General features: G+C 53.5%; 1 protein-coding gene across 2 annotated transcripts in view; it reads right to left on the reverse strand.

Annotated features, from left to right (window-relative positions):
• The window catches only part of FBXO31 (F-box protein 31), a 45781-nt gene extending 21393 nt beyond the window's left edge, over window positions 1–24388 (reverse strand). The window contains exons 1-4 of one of the 2 annotated variants that reach the window (XM_047078885.1): window positions 24032–24388; window positions 11747–11818; window positions 8570–8656; window positions 1701–1777 (exon numbers count right to left, since the gene is read on the reverse strand). In XM_047078885.1, the coding sequence (XP_046934841.1) occupies window positions 1701–1777; window positions 8570–8656; window positions 11747–11818; window positions 24032–24380 (585 nt within the window). In that variant the 5' untranslated portion in view covers window positions 24381–24388. The remainder of the gene's footprint in view (window positions 1–1700; window positions 1778–8569; window positions 8657–11746; window positions 11819–24031) is intronic. The other variant, XM_047078886.1, reaches the window with a different exon arrangement.
• Window positions 24389–25237: the final 849 nt, after the last annotated feature.

The following is a 25237-nucleotide window of genomic DNA, read 5'->3' on the forward strand; positions in this document are numbered from 1 at the left end:
TGACCACGTTTGAGGGAAGAGAACCACCCAGCTCCTCAGTATTGAGCGACAGTGTCTGCCTCCACAGGGAAAAGAACCGGCCTGCAGGAGACGGAAAAAAGGCGGACAGACAGAATCAGGAAGTCTAGGCGGCTGAAACAAGAAACACTATGGTCTGGCGGGGAGAAGCTCTCAGGAGACAGGATCAGGCTACTGGCACAACCAAGCACCTGCACACACCCCCACTGGGCAAGCTGTCCCCTTTGGTCCTCTTCTGCCGGCCCTGGTCCCCTTTGTCCCCAGGAGCACAGGCCTCAGCTCATCATCCCTTCCTGCCTACGGTGAGCCGGGCACTCAGCAGGCAGAAGGCAGTTCTTCTGGGGCATGGCCCCCAGGAGGGTCTGTGTGAAGGGGTGCCCACGATCACATTCAGGTTGTGTATTTTTGGCAAGGATCCACAGAAGGGAGGCTAAGTCCATCAAGTGAAACCAGGAGGGGCCTGAGGTCAGAGTCCCACTGCCAGTTAGCTAACGGGGATCACCGCGATGGGTGCTGTTGGCCACATCTCCCCCCCGTAAAGGCCTCTTCCTCCTTGTAATCATGACCGCTAAACAGTAGCTCCCAAAGAAGTCCTCGGAATCCATGAATGTCACCACCCTATACTGCAAAACGAGGATTTTACAAACATGAAGTTGAAGATCTTAAGAAGAGATGGCTGGGGCTCACCCGGGCCCTCAATGCAATCACTGCATTCCCGAGAGAGGGAGGCAGACTAGGTCTGAGACACACAGAGGGGAGAGGCCGTGTGGGGTCAGGGGCAGAGGCTGCAGGGGTGCAGCCACAGTCAAGGGACACCTGGGCCTCGCAGCTGGGAAGAGGCAGGGAGGACCCTCCCCCAGAGCCTTCAGAGGGAGAGCGGCGACCCCACGACACCCTGGTCTCAGCCTGGTTAATACTGAGGACGTCAGGCTTCCAGATGAGTGACAGAATCCACTGGGGGTAGTTTGGTAATTTGGCCCCCGGAAGCTAAGACAGCGAGTAATACAGGATTTGTGGGGAGAGGCTCGCATATTGTGGAAATACAGTTTCCCCCAAAGTGCCCACCGCTGGTTTTCCCATCCATCAAGGACCCTGGCCTGACCCCAGTGTTACTATGGTGGGTGAACCCCACTTTCCGACTCCGCTGAGGCTTCCGGTCAGCACCAGGCCCGCCTGGTCCCAGGGCCACCGTGCCTCCCAGGTGACTCACCAGGACACTGCACCCCAGCCCGCCGTCCTGGCCACTGAACTGCGTCTTATTCGTGGGACAGGCACTCGCGAGCATTAGTGGAACGATAAAAAGTCCGCATGACGGGTCACAGCTGGGGCACGCCTCGGGGCACAGAGACGGGGCCGCCAGGGTCAGAGGGTGACTGTTTACGGCTCCAAGGGGCCCCTGATTTAGGACAAGAAGTGAGTGCACAACCCAAAACTAGCGTGTCCTGCTGGCGTGAACACAATGGCCGAGATGTCCGCAGGCGGGGACCAGGATGAGGGAGGGAGGACACCCTGTGGCTCCTCACCACGAAGTCCAAGGTCGCAGTGAGAACCTTTGGTCATTTACAAAATCGCAAGTCACCTAAGGGGGCTCCCTGTGACCACCGGGCGGCGCCTGGGGGAGAAGACCACTAGGGCCTCAGTCCCACCCGCACCAGGGCCCAGTGCCGCGGGCTCGGACTCACCACCACGTTCAGCAGTCCTCCGTAGGGCCCGATGTCTGGCTGCCACAGCCCCAGGATGTGTCTGTAGCGGTGGAGCACTGCGGGAAGAGAGAGAGCTGTCACGCCAGAGCCGGCCAGGCTGTGCTTCACAGTCACCGGGGAGGAAGCGCCTGATGCTGGTAACTAACAGAGCCTCGTGCGCAAATGTGGACCCAAGCAGATCTTTGCAAAGGTTTCTAGAGAATTCTAAGAATGAAATGTCTTTCGAACCCTTAACAAAACAGACAACTGGACCATTCTGAAACCTAGCCTCTAAGTGATCAGTGCCGGTGACTGCTGCCTTGAAAGACACAGAGGGAGCACCCCTGTAAAGTGGGGAGCCTCCCATCAGCGGGGGAGTCAAAGACTGGGACACCTCCCTCCTGGGGACACGGCAGAGGGGACACTGGCATCTGTACGCGAGACGTGTCCATAAAGCAGTTAGGCTAAAATTCCCACCAGAGTCAACTGCACGCTGTCTTGTCTGGGCAACAGGTGACTACGTGTGACCCACGACAACACATTTACAGCAGGTGCATCTGAGAGGGTGTTTCCAGACAAGGTTAGCATTTGAATCCTCACACTGAGTAAAACCAACCGCCGTCCCCAACTGGGTGGGCCTCATCCAATCAGTGGACAGCCTGGAAAGAAAGGCTTTTCCCCAAGGAGGAGACACCTGCCTGACCCCGTGAACTGGGACATCAGTCTTTCTAACTTGGGACATGAAAGGAAACATGGGCTCCTCCAAGGTCTCGAGCCGGCCAGATTTCAGACTTCAACTACACCCTCAGCTCCTCTGGGAGCTGGTCCCAGGGCCACCATGCCTCCTAGGTGACTCACTGATGGCAGACCTTGGGACTTCTCAACCTACATTCACTGTGGGACCCAATTCCTTACAACAACTTTCTTCACATAAAGGAATGGCTCTGTTTGTCTGGAGAACCCAGGCTGATGCACAGCGGGAGGCAGGGATGGGCTGGACGGCACGATCACATCATTCTGCGGGAAGCAAGACCCAGCCAGCAGAGCCAGCGGGACCTGGAGACGGGCTGGCAGCTCTCAGGTCTCCACTGTGTCTGGAGTGCAGGGAGGAGGAGAGTGAGGCCAGAAGCAGCCCAGGCCTTTGAAGTATGCAGACAGCTGGCGGGCAGCTACCCGCTGTCACCCGAGGTTCCAGCCTGTTAACACAGGTTTCTAAATGAGCCTTTACTGTCTCCCAGACACCTGCCATTCATCCCGTGTGCAGTCTTCTGAGTCGGTTTACAAGACGCACAGTAAAGTTGGTCTGGCTAATTTACAGTCACACCCGGATAGGTTTTGTGTTTAACACACAAGCAATAATCAGCAGGACCAGGAACCATAAACAAATGAGCTGCAGACTGACGTACATACTCAAGGGTTCAGGGGTGAAATACGACAGCATCTGCCACTTACTCTGAAATGCATCAATCGAGCAGGATGATGGAGAGATGGGTGGATGGAAAGCTGTGAGATAATAAAGCATCACAGACGGTTGTAGAATCAGGTGATGGCAAGCGGGTGTTTGCTCTATGACCCTTTTTGTAGACTTTTTAATTTTCATGATAAAACACGGGAGAATAAAGTCAATGGGCCCATTCAGCATGACCCTCTCCTCTCGTGTCCCCCTCCCCTAGTCCCCAACTTGACTACAAGCAACAGTCTGTTCTTTCCAAATCAGTCTATGACCACACAGCTCCTGGACCACTCAAAGACCACACAAGACTCTTAGCAACTTTGAAAGGAGACCTCCCTCTTTTCCTTTAAAAGCCGCAGCTCTGGGGGCACCTGGGGGGCTCGGTCGGTTGAGTGTCGGATTCTTGTTTCGGCTCAGGTCGTGATCAGGGTGGTGAGATCGAGCTCTACATCAGGCTCCACACTGAGCACGGGGCCTGTTTGAGGTTCTCTCTCTCCCTCCCTCTGCCCCTTCCACACACACACTCTCTCTCTCTCTAAAAAAAATAAATAATAAAAAATGACAGCTACAGCTCTCTGAAATTAAAACACTGCCTCCCAGCTGTCTGCCTGGAGTGGCAGAACCCTCGTATAAGCTCTGCACGTGTGAGAAAAATCATTGTTCTCCTTGTGGCTTCTGCTGACACAACACTGGCTCACGGGCCTGGGATGGCCCCCAAGATGGTCCAAGAGAGAGACAAGACCAACACCCTCAGCCCAACTGCGAGCACGCTAACTTCTAAGCAGGCAAGCCATTTCACAACGTAAAGTCTGTGTTTTATGTTATGCGCTTAAAAAAGTGGAGCCACCAGAACAGAGTCTAGCAGAGGTGACCCGAAAGCCTCAATGAGCCCAGGGTGCCCCCAGGAGGGGAGCCACGTTCGGAGCTAGCCTCTAACTAACGCCCAGGGCCGCCATACAAGGAGCGGGCACTGGCTCGCCCACTTCCCCGCACGTTTCCACGCGGCCCTCACCCTGACCCTGTGTGGGCAGAAGGAGGGTCTGGGCCGAGACGTCCTGCCCCAGGGCACTGAGCAGACCTCGGGGCTTCTCACCCGGAAGACCCCCAGCTCACAGAGCCCTCCCCAGCGTTTCCAAACAGCCGGTGGCCACTGGTCAGGAGAGGTGGGCGGGATCAGGTTACAGAGACTGGCGTAGCCCCAGCAGCGGGCGTGAGACCCGAGAGTCCAGCGGACTGTTCTAGACACTTCGGGTGCTTTACTGTCACGAGCACCAGGCCACAGCCTCAGTTCGTGGGTAGAGAGCCTCGACACGAGAGAACTACACTATTCGGGATGACGGAGGAAACGCCGCTGCTCCAGCCCCACGAGGCAGGACTCAGGCCTGTCAGAACACTGGTATTCAGCCAAATGAGGCAGCTCAGAGGCTGTTCCAACCGCTGGTCCCCGAGGTCAGTGCGGCTGTGTTCAGAAAAACATTCCCGGCTCTGAGACACCCCACCCCCTGAAATGGAAATGAGTGAGATAATCTGAGGTGAAGGGACCTCTCGGCTAAGCACTAACGGGAAAATGCCCCGTGCTAGTCCGTGCCCGCTAACTCTCATCCTCCAACAGAAAGGCCACTTAACAGGCCCAGCAGGAAACTCTTGGCACACGAGGCCCAAAAGATCCGGCTCTCCTCAGCACAGCGTGAGCTGGGAGCTGGCTGTCCCGGGTGCAGCCGCGATGGCCCTCCACCAGCCAGGCCATAAAGCTGCTCTGGAACCATCACGTCTGCTGCTGCAGAACAGGGGTTTCAGGCAGTGGGTGGTCCTCAGACTCAGACTTGTGAAAAGATGAGCATAAATGCAACTGATGTAACCGCTGCCACTTGCTGGTAGCTTCTGGTTATTAAAACAAAATCAGAGGAGGGGACACGTCCAAACTCATTCCCCCCCCCAAGGCCAGCATGACCCTGATACCAAATCTAGACGAGGAGGCCACGAGAAAACTATAGGCCAACATCCGTGATGAACCGAGATGCAAAAACCCTCAACAAAATACTAGCAAATCACATTCAACAACACATTAAAAGGACCATTAACCATAATCAAGTGGGATTTATTTCAGGGATGCAGAGATGGTTCAACATCCACAAATCACTGTGGTAACAATCACATTAACTAAATGAAATCATATGTCATCTCAATAAACGCGGAAAGAGCATCTGTTAAAATTCAACATGTACCGATGATTAAAAAAAAACAAAAACCTCTCAACGAGATGGGTATAAAGTGAACACAGCTCGACATGATAAAGGCCACATACAAGAACACCCCAGCTGGGGCGCCTGGGTGGCGCAGTCGGTTAAGCGTCCGACTTCAGCCAGGTCACGATCTCGCGGTCCGGGAGTTCGAGCCCCGCGTCAGGCTCTGGGCTGATGGCTCAGAGCCTGGAGCCTGCTTCGGATTCTGTGTCTCCCTCTCTCTCTGCCCCTCCCCCGTTCATGCTCTGTCTCTCTCTGTCCCAAAAGTAAATAAACGTTGAAAAAAAAAATTAAAAAAAAAAAAAAAGAACACCCCAGCTGCATCATCTTCAGTGGGGAAAAGCTGAGAGCTTTTCCTCTGAGATCAGGAACAAGGCAGGGACGCTCACTCCCGCCACCCGTATTCGACACAGTCCTGGAAGTCCCGGCTGCAGCCGTCGGGCAAGAAAAAGAAAGAACAGGCGTCCAAATTGGAAAAGAAGAAGAACCGTCACTGTCTGCAGATGACACGGCAGAGCATATAGAAATCCCCAAAGGCTGCGTCAAAAACACGTCAGAATAAAGGAACCGAGCGAAGCTGCAGGATACGCACTCAGCATGCAGAACGAGACGAGGCTCTCAGAATCCGGCCGGGCGACGGGCAGGCTGCCTCCCTCCCTCAGACCCACTTCTCACCGGGGCCTCCCTGCCCTTTCTAGGAGCACCTTCCGTCTTTATACTGCCAGGGTCTCCCCCTCCTCGGGAACCCCACGTGTTCTTGGCTCCACCAGGCAGAGGGGACTCTGGAGGAACCTTCCCATCAGGTGCACCTGTGCGGCCAAACACCGTGTCATCTACGTCGAGGGTTAAAAGCGACTCGTGCACCTCGTCCCGGAGGAGTGCGTGACACTCCGCCAGAGCCCCTGTACCTACCAGAGCCGTGGAGCATCGCTGGGACTCCAGACGGACGCCTCACAACCCTGAGTCCTCTGGTCACTGGTCACCATCAATTCACACATAGAGACATGCGTCAGCTACGTCGTTAACGATGCGTCCCCCACGATGCCGCCAACGCCTCACGGACACAGACCACCAAGAGTCTCAGGCGATGACAATAACATGCGGCCTGACAGACAAACAAGCACAACCGACACGGCCCAAGCCGCTCGTGGGGGCCACAGAGGCCCTCGACGCCCAGCACCATGAGGTGGGCTGACGTGCGCCTCCCCAGGACAGCGTCTTACGCGGAGGCTGCTGACCGTTTCCGGCCCGGCAGAACCTGGCCCAGAGAACTTCAAGGGACCAGGGAACACCGGGTGCCAAGAGCTCCAGGAACAGGGCAAACTGGTGAGAGAGAAAGAAACAGTGCCGGGTCCCAAGGTCCTCACAAGCCAGTCGCCACGCAGACATTTCCAGAGGATCTGGCCAACGTCAAAAATGTTGCATCCTGAGTTGCCCTCTACAAGAACGCACCAGGAGCCCTGGAATACCGACGGCCTGGGCATACAGGCCTCAAATTCGGGTTGAAACTGGTTTCCTTTCTTCACGCACGTGAACTTCTTTCCTGATGTTCTAACAGACCGTGGAGACAAGAGTGCTCGCAGTGTAAGTATGTCCCCAGAAAAATGCAAAACCAATACTCACAAGTGGTTGTTGTCGTTGTATTTTCTGGGTCGTCCAAGGTTTCTATAATGCCCACTGTATTTTTAAACAATACCCAAACCTTAGAGAGGACAGCAGTGGGTGGTGTCTGATTAGAACAGGCCTGTTACAAAGCTGTCAGCTACGAGCTTGGGGGGGGGAGGGAGGAGGGAGGGGAGAGCACAGCTTGTGGGTGAAAAGCCTAGATGGACTGTGACACATCCCGACAGTCACAGAACACTCCTGCCCACCACGGGGGACAAAAGGACACACTCTAGGTACTGCCCACAGTGGGTCAGAATTCCATCCTAGCCCTACGGTATAAGCCCAGATGGACTGTGATTCCGGAAGGATCCGTGACAGACATATGACGTGATGAAGCTCTATGGTCCTGCGCACAGGCGGTTCCTGTCAGCACAGCTCAACGTTCTACCTTTGCTCACTGACCACTAAGCGGGAGGGTGGGTCACTCCACAGCACACTGTTCTAGAGGAACCTTCCAAGAGGGCAAGAGGGTTCAGAGAACACAATTCACGCCTTTGGACTTCAGACTTGACCCACTGGACCCCCCAGGTGGCCCACCCGGCTCCTCGTGCCTGCTCACACGCACTCCTGACAAGCCCCCTTGTCACAGGAGCTGAGCACGAGCTCACACGTACCCTGAGGCACACTAACTAGACCCAGGATGGTCCCTAAGCACCACAGGACCAGCGGGCACGTGTCAGCTGCGTGTCCAGTCTGACGGGATGAGGCGCAGTCCCAGAAGCAACACTTCTCCCTCTGCTCCCATAGGGTCTGTTAGACACGAGATTCCAGAGGGGGCCTGATCCAGGCACGAGACACAGACACGCGGAGGCTCAGAAGGGTGGGCGTAACAGGACGGAGCGGTGCCCTGTGCTTCTAGGAACGTGAAGACACCTTTTAGCGCAAGCAGGTACGTTTAATGTCTTCTCGACAACAGACACTCACCCTGCATCTCAGCTCAACCTTACGAAGAGCTGAGGTGGCATTAATCACCTGGAACAGGGCTTATGGAAATTTCCAGACTCGAGTGATGCTAATCAAGAGAGGAATCAGATTCTAATTAACCAACTGTTTCTACACACTTCTGTCCAGCATGGGTACGTCGTAGGATTTCTTTTTAATTCACGCAAGCTATTACAACGTGACTAATGAAGTCTCAGAGCAAACCATTTACATTTAATTTTGGAACAGAAGTGTTTCAAGGCTTCTACCCTGTCCTCTCTCTTCAGCCTCAATAAATAAAAAATATGAAAACGTGCATCAACAGAGTGGTCTTGCTGCTACAACCCAAAAACCCCAAAGCTGCTGCAGAATCCCAGCCCGTGTGTGCAGCTGACACGGGCCACGGCTCAGGTGTGGCCTCGGCTGTGGTCAAGCCACGGAGAACAGCAAGAAAACAGCAAAAGCCAAGGAGGGCAGCTCGCTGTTAAGACCCAAGCAGTCCTCGTGCCCAGAGTTAGAGGTCCCTCTCCATGCAGCTTTTCGGCCGTGCTTGCCCGCAAAAGCCAGAGGCAGCAGGAGGTACGTACGGCAGGTGTAAACATCTCTGTACTCCATGTGCTCGTAATCGGGAAGAATTTTCATGAAACGTCCCGACTTGACGCGAGGGTTTATACCTGAACAGACACAGCAGGGAAAGGGTAAAGATGGTTCTGCTCCCACGAGGGTATGAACACTTTTCATGACAACACCCTCTCCCGCAATGGCCACGGACATTTCCTGTTACACACTCGGCCCCCAGAACCTCAGGAGGCCAGCATCTGCCAGGGGTGACCTATCTTCCTTCAACCAAAGGAGTCACACCAGAAACTCCTGATGGTGGAAAAGCTCGGGACCCTCCTCTCTCGACCACCACAGATCAAGGGAGCACGGAGGTGGGAGAGCCAGGGCCGGGGCTGGGGGACCTTAGGGAGACCGTTTAGGGAACCCCTGTGCTCAAGTCAGATCTCTCCCTTGCCTGGTGCACACCTGGTGTTTCCCTTGACCTTTGCCGCGTGTGTTTTGTTTCTGACTAAGGGCAATGTCTGCCAGCCTCCTAACTCAGACCTCCTCCCTTCTGAATCACGGCTGCAGACTCTACCATCTACACCAGGAACCAGCATCCATTTTCTTCCAGCACCCATTCCAGAAGCTAAGCGATTCCCTCCTGGGTAAGGCTCTCAGAGCAAGTTCACAAAGACAGTTCCCGCACCATGTATATGAAGACCGAAGCTGGCTTTGACAGGAGCAGATTCAACACTTCGGGACCCTGAATAAGGGACTATGAATCATTCCCCGGATTTTGCAACCATTTACGGGTCAAGACTCAGCAGTGAAAAGAAATCTCCAGATGTCCGCGTGTGCCTGTCCACACCCCCAGCACTCCAGACGTGCACAGGAGCACGTTCCCCTTACCCTGTCCCCTCTCAGTCTCCCACCCCTGGCTTACCCCAGCCGTACCACCCACTGCTCAGTCACTGCCCACCTGTGCTCCACAGGACAGCAGGGCCGAGTCGAGCTCTAAGGAGGCCTTAATTCCCACATCTGCAGCCACCCCCGGTGGGCAGAGGAACCTGCCTTCCTCCAGATGCTATTTTGAATGCCTACACTCCCGAGGACAAGTTTGAGTGCTTACTTGAAGGCAAACTTCTCCCTTCAAGCTGCTTTCAGATAACACTGTCAAACGACCTAACAAACTCGAGCAGTCAGATGATAAAAACTTGACGTAGTGGACACTCCTAGAAACCAGCTGATGGTCCAGAAAAGCCAGGACATCTCTGTCCTCTGTGCACGCACATGGAGACCATTGTGGGGCATGTGCCCCTGCTTCAACGACAATCTGACATCCACGCTCTGGCTAGATTTAAGACACGAGCTCTGGGAAACCACGGAGGAACCAGAGTGAAGCCAGGGCCACGTGCACACCCACCGAACGGAGCGGGGGCAGGGAGGGGGGCAGAAGTGGCTTTCTGCCTCTGGAGTCTGGGCTTTGCAGGATGCAAAGCAGCACTGTTCTGGCCGCTGAGAGGAGAGGACAGGAAGGAATCCAGCATTCAGGACGCTTGACCACTTGGGTCCCCCAGACCCACGTCCCCCGGAGAGATGGCAGAACGTGGAGCAGAGGCATGAGCAGAAAGCAGAGTCTGAGCGCACAAGGAGAAGCCCAGGGAAGGGGGAGCTGGCGGGTCCCAAGCAGCCGGCCTTGCACGGGGTCTAGGGGCAAAGACGGGGAGCAGGGGCAGCTGCCGACCTGGGTGCAGCAGCAGAGGGTGAAGGGGAAGCCCAAGGCCCTGAGGAAGGCGGCGGGGGGGGGGGGGGCAGGAAGCGGGGTGCTGGGCGCGGCAGGGCAGAGGCCCCCAGAGGTGCGCGGCAGGTGGGAGGGCACGCTGAGCCCCCACAAGCTGCGTGTGTCGTGAGCACGCTGGCTCCTCAGGGGAAGGTCCGTGAAGAACCCCAGCCTCCGACAGGAGGGCTCCCCGGTGTGAGCAAGCCCGCATCAGAACACGCGCCACGTGTGGGGACAGAGCCTCTGATGGGCGAGGCACCCGCCGGACGACGAAATCAGCCTGCAGGGACAGAGCCCCACCAGGGTCTCCCTCAGAGCCCGTCCTACGTGGCGACCCCACACTCCCCGTGAGGAGGGGCATCCCAGAGAGAGACCCCGAGTGACAGACCTGCTAACAGGAAGGACAGGGAAAGAGGCAGGAGCCTGCGCGGCCCGGAGCCTGGAGGGGCTGCCAGGGCTTCGGTGGCTCTCCGCGACCGGCCTCCTTCTCTGACCAGAGTCGGAGGTGTCCCCGCACAGAGTGCGGCCCCAGCTGGCAGGCAAGGCATTAAGGGAGGAGAGCACCTGCCGTGCTTTCAATGGAGAACATTTCAAAAGAAGGAAAACCCAAATCTACCAAGATGGTTAGAGATGAAAACTTAAGGTCCTTTTCACAGCAGTGAACAAGTCAACTTTAGGCCAAAGAGAACTGGGTCACCATCGTCCCTGCGCTCTCCGATCCCCAGCTCCAGGCGGCGGCCGGGCAGTGGACCTGCGGGCTGCCCTCTGCGGGTCGGCGCTGACCCGCGGCTCCCAGGCCGTGACGGTGTGAACACAGGCCTTCGCACACCAAGAGGCCCGAGGAAAGGTATTGGGGCTGGGGGGACTGTGAACACACAGATGGGGAGTGTCACTGATGACTCTGGAAAGCAAGGGAGCAGACAACAAGAAATGGGGGGGCCCGGGGGGTTCATCATGGCGACAGGAGACTGCAAGGCAGAAGGAGCCCGAGAAGGGGGAGCCTGGGTGGGGCTGGAGGACGGTGCGCTCCAAGGCAGCCCAGCCCCACCGGCCGAGGGAGCCTGCGGGAGCGGCCACACCTCACCACGGAGCTGCTGTCCACCTGTTCCCTCAGGCTGCGGGCCCAGGATCCAGAGGAAGGGACACTTCTGGAAACACCCAGAGTTTCCAGGGCAGCCACGTTTCTCAGCGCTAACGGCCCTTGACACCTAATAAAAGACACCATTCTCCTTGACGGGCTGAAAAGTAAGGGTGAGACGCCCAGAAACAGAGAAAAGAGCCCCTTGGTTTTAGCGCTACCACGCCAGCTACAACCCTGAGGAGGTGTCTGAGAAGGGCCCCGTGGGCTGTGGGTCAAATTCTTCGTGTTCCTATCATGGGTGCTCACTCTGCGTCTGGCTCTGGAACTAAGGTGACAGTGGGTGGCAACAGGTTAACTTACGCTTGGCATAGACGTCTCTACAAGACACGCCCGTGATGTCCAGCTTCCGCAGGTTCTCGCAAACGCCATACTCTGCAACAAGAAATATTTGTGGAGATCATGGTCAAGAAATCATGAAACGACAGAAACAGATTGATGGAGGGCGGGGGACGGAGTATGGGGAGGTGCGCTGAAACCTTGGCCCCGTCTTCCAAGTGTGTGTCTGTCCCCTGCTGGGGAGGTTTTGTGGGACTTCTGCACACAGCGCCCGCACTCACCAGTGAAGCCTTTATCCTGGGTTCAGACCACACCTGACGAAAGGACAACCCGCACCGTCCACTCCGATGAGCTCCAGAAGCCTCACGGCACAAACCCAAAATCGGACAACGCCCAGCTCGTGACGGGGTGCGGCACAAGCTCAGTGGTCAGGAAACAACACGTTCCCAGGAAATGAGATGGTCCTTGGTGTCAGGGTTCCACCAAGGCCCCCTGAACCCCTGCTGTGGCTCGCCACACTGCTGGTTCTATTAAACAAAGCCACAGGCCTGTGATCAGAGTCCTGGGCGAGATCCTGGAAGGAAGAGCTGCACACGCATGTCCCTTTGGCACCAGGCCACCTAGACCCCAGCCAGCGACAGGGATCCTTGGAACCCTCCTGCTTCCTTCTCCCTTTCCTTGCCCTGCCCCGCCACAGCCCGGCTTTTCCAAGTCACGCCCCAGCACTTCCCAGCTGAAACCTCAGGTGACCGCGTCCCAGCAGGGCTTTGAAAGGAAAGCACGGTCCTGAGCCAGTCACCACGGATCCAGACCTGCCCACTGGCCAAGCTAACAATAACCACACCTGCCCGGTACCAACCGTTGCTCGGGCCAGGCGTCAGTGTGGCCGACCCTGCCGGCAGGCCCGAGACTGCTGCTGCTACTACCCCGTCCACATCAGTGCGGAGGAAACACACGCAGAGAGGCCTAGGCTGCCACAGCGGAGCAGAGCTCGCGCTGCGGGACCTGGAACTGCAGCCTGGATGGGGCGCCTCAGGGTGGCAAGCACGGCCCCCCGCCCAGGCCCTCACGCATCACCACAGCACTCTCCCCGTGCTCACACTCGGTGCAAGCGCCCAGCTGGGGCTTCACGGCACGGCCGCCTCTGGGACTGTGCCCCTGGCACAGGAAGGCAAGTCAAGGCTGGGCAAGGCTGGCGTCTCAGCAGGCCGTCTGGAACGTGGATCGACACAGTGGGACCGGCAGTGGCAACGTGCTGCCCCCCACCCCCGGCCCCGATCCTCCAGAGGTCCGGTCTGGTCTTTTCAACAGAATGGATGATACTGGACCAAATGCCTCTATGAGCTGGTAGCGCTTCAACAGTACCCAAAGTAAAGCTCGAGATGCACGCAGCACGGAGAAGCTACCTGGGGGCTGGCGGCTCAGGCCTGCCCGGGACCCTGCTTCTTCCTACCTCCTCTGCTGACGAACAGACGCGATGTTGAAGACTAAGACAAAAATCACAGACTTGCTCGTTATCAAGCAAAAAAAGCACAAAGCATGCAGGGTACCCTGCTGGCTGGAGAGCAAGGACTGGAGGCCTGCAGCTGGAGGCTGACGCAGGCTGAGGGCCTGGGAGCCCTCCGTGAGCCTGGGGCAGGGACTCAGCCACACCTGCATGGAACCTGAGACAGCACAGCTCGTCCACACCCGCACAGGCCACCCGGGCGGCAGAACAAACTGAAGCAACCAGTCTACCCCACAGTCACTGAGAAGGGCTCTGCTCCACGTACGCGGCCTTCACCACTTCCTGTCCGCTCTGTGATGCCCATCGCAGCCAAGCGGCTCCTCCCGAGAGCCACCGGTCAGCGGTCACTACTGTGTCTGGCTCTCCAGACACACTGGCTTTCTCTTGTGCAAACCATGCACTTCAAAGTTGCCACCGCACAAGATTGCTGCTTCAGTTTGTTTGCTGTGTGGTTTTGAAAGGACAGCTCCTTCCCGGCTTCAGCAGGCCACCAGTGCGTGCGGTGACGGACAATGAGGAGTCTCTTACCGCCTCCTTGGCCAAATGGTGTGACTGCAGGGGGCGGGGGTGGCGGTGGTCCTCCGTGAACCGCACGCTTCTATAATACGCGCACTGGCACCCTCGGTGCCAAGGGTCAGATACAGGGCACAGATGTGAGAGCGGGAAGTCAACGGCCAGGACTCCGTGAGGCACTGATGCTGCTCCCTGGGCCCAGGTCGCCGAAGGCTAGTGACTTGACATGGCTTTTGCGTCAGAGTCCAACCCACACTCCGTCGCGACAGGAACCAACCTCCCAGATGGCTCCAAGGACTGCAGCCACAACGGCCACATCACCAGCTTTCTGTGCGCTGCGTGAGGGCACAGCACTGCTGGCTGGCATCGCACGGGCTATGAAGCTACACAAGCAGTTAGTGTCCACAAAAACCCCACCAGCAATCAGAAGAAAAGCAAAATTAGGGTGCAGTGCTAATAAACACAGCAATCCTTAGCGGGGTTTTCTTAATGTTCCCTAAAGGCCCTAACAAATCCACCAAGGCAGAATAATGCCATTCTGACCTAACCGTGCCTCGGAGAAATGTTTGATTATTTTCCACCTGATGGAAAATCTTTCTCTTGAATAGGGAATAAGAACAACGCCACATCCTCTGATTGTTCCAGAAACCTTCCAAAAGTCATGAGGGGAAACTGCCCTTAAAATAGCTTTAGGGGGGCGCCTGGGTGGCTCAGTCGGTTGGGCATCTGACTTTGGCTCAGGTCGTGATCTCACGGTTCGAGTGGGTTCGAGCCCCGCGTCGGGCTCTGTGCTGACAGCTCAGAGCCTGGAGTCTGCGGCTGATTCTGTGCCTCTTTCTGTCTCTGCCCCTCCCCCACTTGTGCTCTGTCTCTCAAAAATAAATTTAAAATAAAATAAAATAAAATAAAATAAAATAAAATAAAATAAAATAAAATAATACCTTTAGGGCCTGCAGACTGGCCAGCACCATGTACCCTTGCTTCTAGAAAAACTACCAAGTGTGACCTCTATCCTTTGGCACAGACCCTGTCCCAGATGACTGAAAGCTAGCACACCAAACCAGGATGCCTCCGGCTGCTTTTCAAGTACTGGATTTGGGGTGGAAGGCTGGCGATTCAAGTCTCCTTGCTGGGGCATCCGGCCGGCTCAGTTGGTGAAGCATGCAACTCTTGATCTCGGGGTCGTGAGTTCAAGCCCCACGTTAGGTATAGAGATGACTTAAACAAAAAACTTTTTTACAAAAAAGGTTTCCTTGCTTATCTATTATATAAAATAGCTTAAGAGACTTTTTTTGAGAGTGTCTACTCCAATGATGGCCACAAAATAAAAAATAAAAATTAAATTAAAAAAAAAAAGAGGTTGGGAGGGGGAGAAAAACGGGTGAGCTGGGCTTGAGGAAATTTATAAAACGTGGAAAAGTACGGGCACACAGAATTACCATATGACCTGCTCTCATTCTCCATCTGGGATACATCCCCAAAAGAGCTGAAGGAGGGGCCCCTGCACCCACGCTCCCAGCAGCACTACTCACAATATCCAGAAGGCAGGTAAGTGGGCCATCCACACAACGGGATATTATTCGGCCTTAGAAAGGAAGTAAACTCTGTCACCTGCTGTAACATGGATAAACCTTGGGGACCTTATGCTCAGTGAAAGAAGCTGGTCCCCAGAAAACAAATAGTGCAGGATTCCCTGGGGCATTTGATTCAGAGAGACAGACAGAAGAACGCTGGCTGCAGGGGCTGGGGGAGGAAATGGGGAGGTAGTGATGGGGACAGAGGCACAGCTGAGCAAGAAGGGAAAGTCCTGGAGACGGGCAGGGGCGATGGCTGCACAACGATGTGAAAGTGCTCAGTGCCACAGACCTGTGCATTTACAAACAGCCCAAGTGGAAGTTTTTGTTGCATGTGTACGTTCACCACAGTAAAAAAAGTAAACTGCCACTTCAAATATTCCAACAAGAAAATTTCCACAGCGCCTGGGGGGCTCCATCGGTTGAGCGTCCGACTTCGGCTCAGGCCGTCATCTCACAGTTCGTGGGTTCGAGCCCCGCGTCAGACTCTGTGCTGACAGCTCGGAGCCTGGAGCCTGCTTCGGATTCTGTGTCTCCCCCTCTCTCTGCCCTTCCCACACTCTCTCTCTCTCTCTCAAAAATAAAATAAACATGAAAAATTTTTTTTACCAAAAAGCTATTTGAAAAATGTTTTGCCCGAGAGAAAAAACAGGCCAGTGATTTGGCCCAAGTCAAGCCAACACAAGCGGCAGCCTCTTGTGACCTAACTGCCAGGGGCTGCCAAGTGCTCACCACGCATTCCCTCTTCAACGAGCTCCAGGCTGTATGATGGGGTTTCCCAAAAACTCCCCATCCACACGGCACTCTGGTCAGTCTCTCTGGGTGGGAGAGAGTGGGCTAGAAGCGTTCTCCCTCTCCCTCACCCCTGCAGAAACCAGCAGACACACTTCTGCTTCTTGAGAGGCCCGTTCCCTGGAAGGGAAGGTGGAGATTAACAGACACAGTCCCTGTGCCAGCCATGACAGATAAGCACACACATCAGAGCAGAAGGGGACCAAGAACGGGAGCGCCATTCTTCCGTGTGCCACATCAGTGCCAGAGGCGGCCACGGAGGGACCCAGCCTCCTCCTCCCCGTTCACGCTGTGACAGCACCGCACTCAGACGCTACCACAGCGAGCCGATGGGCACACAAGACAAACCTGGAAAGGGAAGTTGTCCCCCAGCCCTGGAGGGAGTTGGACGGCAGCAGTGATGGGAGGCCACAGGCAGCACCAAAAACAAACAAACAAACAAAAAGGCATGGAAGATTCTAGGTGGAAAAGCAGCAAGGACAGAGCCTCCACAGAGGACCATTAACCCGTGGGGGCGCCAGCAGAGATGTGCCTGGAAATGCAGGCGGGGCTCCAGGGAGGCCACTGTACCACCAGGTGAGGCAGAGGCAGGAGGAAAGGACCGTGTGACCAGACGCGTCACTGGACAAGCAGGGAGAAGGGCCGGAAGGTGGACCAGAGGCTGCTGATTTCCTTCCTACCTGCCGCACGCTGCAGGGTTCTCTAAATAAAACTCTAAGATGGCTTGATTGGTAAGACTGATTTTTGTGTGCACTAAATTAGGAGTGAAACACCCTCCTTAATAAAGTATGGCTCCGCTCTGTCTCTCTCTGTCCCAAAAATAAATAAACGTTGAAAAAAAAAATTAAAAAAAAAAAAAATAAAGTATGGCTCCAAGTTTGACTTGAGGCTAAAAACAAAGTTGGGGGCTGGGGCTGGTGGGAGGGGGATCTCCCCCAGGCAGGACAGGGGAGTTGGGCACCCAGTCCCCGGGTTTCCCAGCACCGCTGCTCTGTGCCAGTATCCAGGACCACCTCTCCAACGACAGACCACTGGCCTGAAACCCATGTGTTCTCCAGTGCCCCGCTTTGCTTAGCTATTACTGTAACTGCATGAAATGCCTTTCTCTCTCTCTCTCTCTCTCTCTCTCTCTCTCTCTCTCATAATGTAGCAGATCTGGAAAAACTCTGCAGCCAGCTCATCTTAGGATGGAAAGACTGTAAAACCCAAAACATGGACACAGCCCACAGGTGTCTCTTATTAAACACCTGGACTATTCGGGACACTTAAACAAACACTTCCCCAGGACGGCTGACACCGCCTATGACTCATGTGACTTGTTCTCAACCAGTTCAGTCCATGTAAAGATAAGCAATCTCAGTGCCAACGGGCTAAGGACTCTGACCCCAGTCCGCCTCCCACGACAGGCACCCACCTGCTGGCCAAGTGACACCCACTCCTGGGAAGGCCCATCTGTCACCCTCAGACACCCACACTCCCTGCCCCACCGCCCACGGATGAGACCAGGAGAGAAGCCCGTGAGCCTGACGGGGCAGTCACTGCCACCCCTCCCCGGACCTTGTCTAGTGTTTCTGACACGTCCCTGCTCCTCCACTAATACTCCACACGCAGGCCTGGCCAGCTCAGGTTCCCGAGCCTCTCCATCGCCACCGGGCGGACAGTGATGGTGTCGCTGGCAGAGGACGCTGACTCATGAGTTCCAAACCCCGCCAGCCTTGGGGAAAGGGCCTTCTTTGCAGAGGACGCTTGTTCCTCTGCAAAGTCCCAAAGACACCCTTGTGTTTGCAAGCCCTTTCCAGCCAGAAAGACAAAGTCAGAGCCTCACACGTGTTACACACTCATTTTATAAACACAGGGCAACAGTAAAAATGGCAGTGCCTGGACTTCTAACAACCAATCGATCCTTTTTGGCAAGGTACCAGTGTCTATCCAATTAAATATGGTCGGGGGACATCTTTATTCGATGCTTTCTGGGTACCAGGTTCACTTTCTAGCTTACTTTTTTAAGGTCAAAAAGACGAAGTCTAAAAAATGTTCCCCTATGATGCACCACTGTCCTATACCCTTTTCTGCTTTGCTAACCAGAAGGCAAAGGTTTCTCTGTAAAGCACCATATGAGATTCAACTTGCAAAAACACAGAGGACTATAGTCCTTTCAGTTGGTAAAGCAGGAAAAAAAGATAAAGGTTTTCCCCTCAAATTTTGAAATCCTGCTGCATGTACCGGAGCGGGGCTGGCCTCCCCTTCTCGCGGGTAAGACACGTGCGTTTCTATTACAGGAACAGTTCACTGACCTGCCCATCCCACCACCAAAACCAGTGGGCTAGGATCTGCTTTACAAGTAATCATAAAATATCCCTGAAGCCAGCCTTATAACGTACAGCTTGCCCATTTCACCTCTTCCTCAGATGACCTTCCAATTTTAACCATATTTAACAAAAGCCTCGTTGCTCGTATTTTACATCAGCATATCAGATAGGACAGAAACAGCATTTTCTTCTGATTGCAAAACCAGAATTAAATATTGGTTTTTAATTTCCCATTTCTGTCAAAAAGATCATACGTTATTGGAAACAGATTATTTCTAATCATGACGGAATCTAAACCCACTTTAGACTTACCACAGATCAAAATATTACCCAAATATCATTCTATGTGTCAAAAAAACTTACCATCAAGGGAAGAAATGGGCAAATTATACATACGTATATAATATATATGTCTTAACTATATATATTATATATCTTATTATACGTATATATATAATATACATACCTTAAATTCAAAACCTGACACCAGCAGGTACTGAGCTGAATGATATGAAATCCTTATGTCTGAAGATTTACAGCTCAGTGTGGGAGGGGAAAAACACACGCATTCTAAATTTTTCCTTTGTTATTATTTGATTATTCTGATTAAGAACTAGGGTGTGAATGTGGACCTCTAAATTCACCAACTAAATGGTGAAGTATTAACCAAGAAAAGCCTCGTCAGGGTCAAAGGCAAAATAACGCACTTGGCTTCGCCCTCAGAACTCCGAGAAGTGATGACTTATTTATAGCCCCACACGTAAGTTACTGCAGGAGGCCTGCAGCCTAAGGAGTGATGATGCATCAAAAAGTGTTTACCCTGGCCCTGGCCTGCACCCGCCCTGGAGGCCGGGCTTGGTTTGATCCCATTCCTGTAAGCCAGCCAGTTGTTATGTGCGAACCCCAAAATTAGGAGCTCAGACTTGGCTTCTCCCTACCAACCTTCTTTCACCTGCCCAGAGAAATACCACTAGAAAATATTTGATCCAACGGCTCCAATAAGCAGCAGACTAGAAAAGCCAAAGTTCTATACAAATAACTGATTTATTGCTAGGACACTGGAAATTGTGAACGTCTCACCAAACATTATAGAGAGCTACCTCGTTTTCAGTTCCCAGTGCTACCCCCCGACCCTCCCCCCTTGCAAAATCATCCTATCATTTTAAACATGCAGACATTGTCTGCACCCTGAAAGTCAATCATGGCCCTAAATCCTATAAAGCAAGAAAACACAGGTGTATGGTATCCTCTTTCCCACTCCCATTTTTGTGGGTTGTTTTCTGTTCTGGAAAATCCAATCAAAAGATAGAAAGCAAACATGTAAACATGCAAATTCACTAATTAGTCTCACCCACCCAAGACACTAAAAAACGGAGGCACCATTAAACTCCCGTCAGGGCTGGACCAGACCTGGAGGTTCCATTCACGAACCTGAGGGGGCAAGGACAACTCACCTTCTCAGCCAGCCTGAGATCCTGATCACCAAGGCTGGGAGTACTTTGGTTTTTACCTAAATAGACCTGGCACTTTGGCCTTATGAACACTCACCTTAACCAAATGTCTAGTTCAGGAAAGAACTTGGGGAATTAAGAGAAGGGAAATCAGGCCTGTCTCATACATGACTATTCTTATACGTGTATATGTATTTCAATCACAATTAGACTAACGCTATGACACATCTAGGTATACCATATAGGATTGCCAACAGTCCAATGTTTGACATAAATGAGCTTGCAATTCAAGCTACCAGAATGAACTACTGAAATCAAAGACCCAGCTGCCAACCATCTTCATAACCTTGAGATGAAAATCATTACTTAAACCCAAAATTCATGAATTTGATTAACATGTAACTTTCACAAAAGTCATTATAAATGAAGTTAAACTGCAAATGACTATAGACTACATGAAAATGTTTTACAATATAGTAAACAGAAATCGATCCAGGTGAAATAAATTAAACCCACAAAATAGTTAAGAAAAATAATAGGGGAGAAAATGGGCAAAAAGGATAGGCAAACAAGAGAAATCCAAACTGCCAATAATTATTTTTTTAAATGTGCATCCTTACTAGTTATCAGGCACATGCAAATTAAAATAAGTAAAAATGCATTGTTCAGGGGTGCCTGGGTGGCTCAGTTAGTTACGCACCCAACTTCTGATCTTGGCTCAGGTCATGATCTTACAGTCGTGAGACTGAGCCCCAGAGGGGCTCTGCACTGACCGTGCAGAGCCTGTTTGGGATTCTCTCCTCTCTCTCTCTCTCTCTCTCTCTCTCTCTCTCTCTCTCTCTCTCTCTCTTACTCTTTGCCCCTCACCAGCTCACACGCTCTCTCTCAAAATAAATAAATAAACTTTTAAAAAATGGATCTTTCAGATTAGAAAGAATTTGGCAGATACTGGATTAAATGGGATAACTTAAAATAGCTGGACCAGAAATGACTGCAACTTTGTAATGATGCATAATGAACATTTGTATTTCATCTTTTGTGACTTAACCTGTCCATGCTCTAGTGACAGGTGTGAAAGCAGCTAAAATCAAGCTCAGAAATAACTGGGCAGTACCTAGCAAAAGTGCAAATCGCACAGCCCACTGCCCCAGCAACACTACTTCTGCGTGTATGTTATCTGCATTCAAGGAAACGTGTTGTTCACTGTATGCTGTATATAGTAAAAGAAAGAAATAAAAATAAGAGAAGCGACAAAGTGTGGTCTCTCCAAATGATGAACCACCACACAGCATTTGAAAACAGTGAACCAAAATTAAATGTATTCACATGGACAGAACTTAAAAACAGAAGTTCACAAGGGGAAGAAAAGCAGATGTACGATACTCACAGAGGATATATTTCTAAAAACTAAACCACCACAAATGTTACATTTGGGGACAATGTCCTAGCATATGCTATATACAGATGTATATGTCCTATGTACACTAGTAAATTAAGCCTATGACAGTGGCTGCTTCTTGGAGTAGAAAGGGCAGTGCTGACCAGAAGGGACGACTTTGAGTATCAGCTGAGATGTTTTCTGCTAAAAAAGGTCAAGAGGTGCCTGGGTAGTTCAATCCCATGGGTTGATCATCTGACTCGTGGTTTTGGCTCAGGTCATGATCTCACAGTTCCTGAGATCAAGCCCCGCGTCTGGCTCTGTGCTGAGGGTACGGAGGCTGCTTGGGATTCTGTCTCCCTCTCTATCTGCCCCTCCTCTGCTCTCTCTCAAAATAACTAAATGAATAAACATTTAAACAATCAAAAAAAAAAATTACAAAGGTAGAGGAATCAAAAGCAAATATAACAAAAGAATTAACATTTATTGGGGGGTGACTAGGAATATGCCTGTTTTTCCATTTTATTTATTTATTTATTTATTTTTTGAGACAGAGAGAGACAGAGCGTGAGCCGGGGAAGGGCAGAGGGAGAGGGAGACACAGAATCCGAAGCAGGCTCCAGGCTCTGAGCTGTCAGCACAGAGCCCAATGCGAGGCTCGAACCCACAGACTGTGAGATCATGACCTGAGCCGAAGTCGGACGCTCAACCGACGGAGCCACCCGGGCACCCCGTTTTACCATTTTTATCTTTTTTTTTTTTTAATTTCTCAAAATGAGAACTTTCCCAGTTAGCCTTCCTTCTACCACATGGTCTGCTGTCCCAGGAAAGCTGAACTGAGAAGCGCCCCAGCAGGAAGGGACTGCATAGTCCTCTCTCTGTCCCAACTACCTTCTACAACCGCATCAGGACTTCCTATATTTCCATTAGCGACTCTAGTAATTCACCCTGAACTCTATCCTCAGTGAGTTTTACTCTGTGGCATACCTTTGAGTTTTTGATTACACAAAAGTCTTCGCTACTCTCTGTTTCTAGAGTTGAGCTAGCCACATTACAATTCCCCAGAGACAAACCCATCGGAAAGCACCACACTGGTTTGGCTGACGGATGGACAAACTTCTCAAAGCACAATGGAACACCTGTGACCAATCTGGGTCTTACAGGTGTACAAAAAGCAAAACAAATGAAAAGACAGAGTTCAGAGAGAAAGAGAAAGGGGAACTTTCTTTGCCTCTACTTTAAATTCTCAAAAGAAATGCACTTGCCACATATAAGACAAAAGGTGAATACTGCTAATACTTGGAGAGTTCTTACAAATTTGTCCTTACAAAAATAGACTGTCTTAAGAGACAAAAACAAAAACACACAAATAAGGAATCACAAGACATGAAATACAATGGCCAAGAGGCCCCGTAATAGAACATTACCATTTAGGGGGTGAGAGTTTCACATGCATCATCTCATTTAACCCTCAACGTGACCCTAAGGGAGCAGCATTTCCCAAATACCTGGGAAGGCGAAGCAGCATGTCCAAGATCTCACAGCATATAAATAGAGCCTGAACCGCTGAGTAAAAATCCAGAGCCCTGACCACTGAACATTACCACAGAGATATGACTGACTGACCCCCTTGTTGGGGGGAGGGGTGGGGGTGGAATCTGGGGAAAGAGGTCTTCTCAGACACCCTCTGGGGTGGGAGGGGGTGCAAATTCCAACGGCTGGGCAGTGGGTGTCTATGTGCCATCAGTGTGTTACACTCCACTACCCACAAACGTGCTGCGAGGACGCGCACCCTAACAAGACAATCCCAGAGGTCCTAAAAGACACATGGACGTATAAATTGCTACAGTATCTGCTTAAAAGCAGCCCTGACAAGCACTGTTTATGACCAGGAAAAACTGCAAACTCAGAAGTCGACCGGTAAGGGACTAACTAGTCTGTGGCACGTGCACGCAGAGACATACCACGAAGCTTTTTCTATACTAAACTGTCTCTAAAAGAATATACATGATACGATCCCATCTAAGTAAAAATGTGTACAGGACTCTACATGTGCATACGGACAGACGTTTTCCAAAATTGTAAGAATGGGTTATCTTTGATGACAGGGATCTCTGATAGATTTTTAATTTCTTCCTTCTGCCATTCTGCATTGTCTGGATTTTTTTCTCACCTATCCTTTTTACCAAAACATGACACCTCACTGAACACCTGGCATCTGTCAACGTTCAAACGTTGTCCAGAGACTGTGGAACTCTGGATTAAGTAAACCCTTCCTCCTGGGATTTGTTACAAAACTATTCGCCACCGTCATTACAGCCACCAGCATCCAAGAAAGGGAATTCAACCCTCGCTCCACCTGCCCCTCCACAGACCCGCCCCTAAGGAGACCCTCCACACTCCCCGGCTCGGGCTGCTTCCCCAAACCGTTCGACTTCACCCCCTTCGCTCTGCTCAGCTCCGCCCCCCGAGGCCTGGGGACCGAGGCCGATGCCCACATGCGTCAGCTTACTCCCTGGCCTGAACCCAGCCCCAACCCCAGCACAGTCAACCGTCCTGTCCCTGAGGCCGGCGGACCCGTCCACCCCCGCTCAGGGCCCCCAGGGCGGGTAGAGCGCGGCTCCGCGGCCCTGCGGGGACTCCACCTCTCCCAGGCTCCGCGCCCCGGCAGTGTGGGAGACAGCCCCGGAGTCACCGCCCCCCGCCCGGCCGGGACCCTCCCTCGGGGGGACCCCCGCCCGCCAGGACCCCCGCCCGCCAGGACCCCCGCCCCCGGCGCGCTCACCCTCCCGGCAGCGCCTTCTCCAGATGGTGTCGGTGTGCAGGATGCGCCGGAACTTGGTGCAGACCTGGGCCAGGCTGGGCAGGTCGGTGCCGGGCAGCGAGGCGAAGATCTCCACCAGCAGCTCCGGCGGCAGCTCCAGCAGGGAGCAGCGCGGGGGCGGCGAGGGGCCCGCGCCCCGACCGCCCCCCGCCCCGGCCAGCGCCGCCGCGCCCGCCTCGATGCGCTCCTCTTCGGGGTCCGTGTCCGGCTCGCTGTCGGCCGCCGCGGTCTCAGCCGGGCCCCGGCGCTGCTGGCGTCGCCGGCATCCCCGCGACGGGCCCACGCCGCAGAGGCGAGCGCACACCGCCATGCCGGCGCGAGGGACGGCCGCGGCGCCGCCGCCGCCCGTGCGCACGCGCCGCCGGTCGGCCGGGCCCCGCCCCCGGGAGCACGACGGGCCCCGCCCCCGCGCCGCCCGACCCCGCCCACCGAGCGGTGAGCGATTCAGGCCCCCGCGGCCCAGCCGGGACCTGACGCCCAGGTCCCGCGCCCGGACCGGGCACGGGAAAACAATGCCACTTAACATCGGGCGATGGTAGCCGCGTCCCGACTGAGGACGTGCTCGAGGACCCAACTCGCCACCTCCAGAGTATGGGCTCACGCCCTCCCCTCTGCGCTAACAGGGGTGGCGACGCCGTGGAATGCCGGCTGGCTTGACCGCAGCTGCGAGGAAGGCCGGAGGACCCCCCCCAAGATGTTCGAGGACTCCCCCGGAGGTCCCCATCCAGAACCCCCCAAGACAGCCTGAGGACCCCCCCGGAGGTTACCCTCAGAACCCAAGACGGCCCGAGGTCCCCGGGAGGTTCCCCAGACCCATGAGAACCCCCCAAGACGGCCCTGAGGACCCCACCCCCACCGCCGTGGACGGCCGCAGGGACCCTCCAGAATCCCCACAACACACACCACCATGACTCCAAGAATTACCCCAGGACAGGGCCCAGGACGACCTGAGGCCTGATTAGGTGGCCAGGGGGATCGGCGCAAACTTGTCTAGCGCCCGAAACCGCCCACGTAAACCAAATAGAACCCCGATTGTGCCAATCAGCCTCCTTTCTTTTATCTAAAAATTGACATTCACTCATTTCTTCTTTATCGCAATGAAAGGGGAAATCCTGCTAGCTGCTGAATCAAACACCGACTCCTGCATTGTCCTAACTGGTCTTGTGG

Source organism: Lynx rufus, unplaced genomic scaffold (assembly GCF_022079265.1).
Source record: "Lynx rufus isolate CCGP_SWC_20201006 ecotype Redwood Valley unplaced genomic scaffold, mLynRuf1.p SCAF_16, whole genome shotgun sequence".
Lineage (NCBI taxonomy): Eukaryota > Metazoa > Chordata > Mammalia > Carnivora > Felidae > Lynx > Lynx rufus.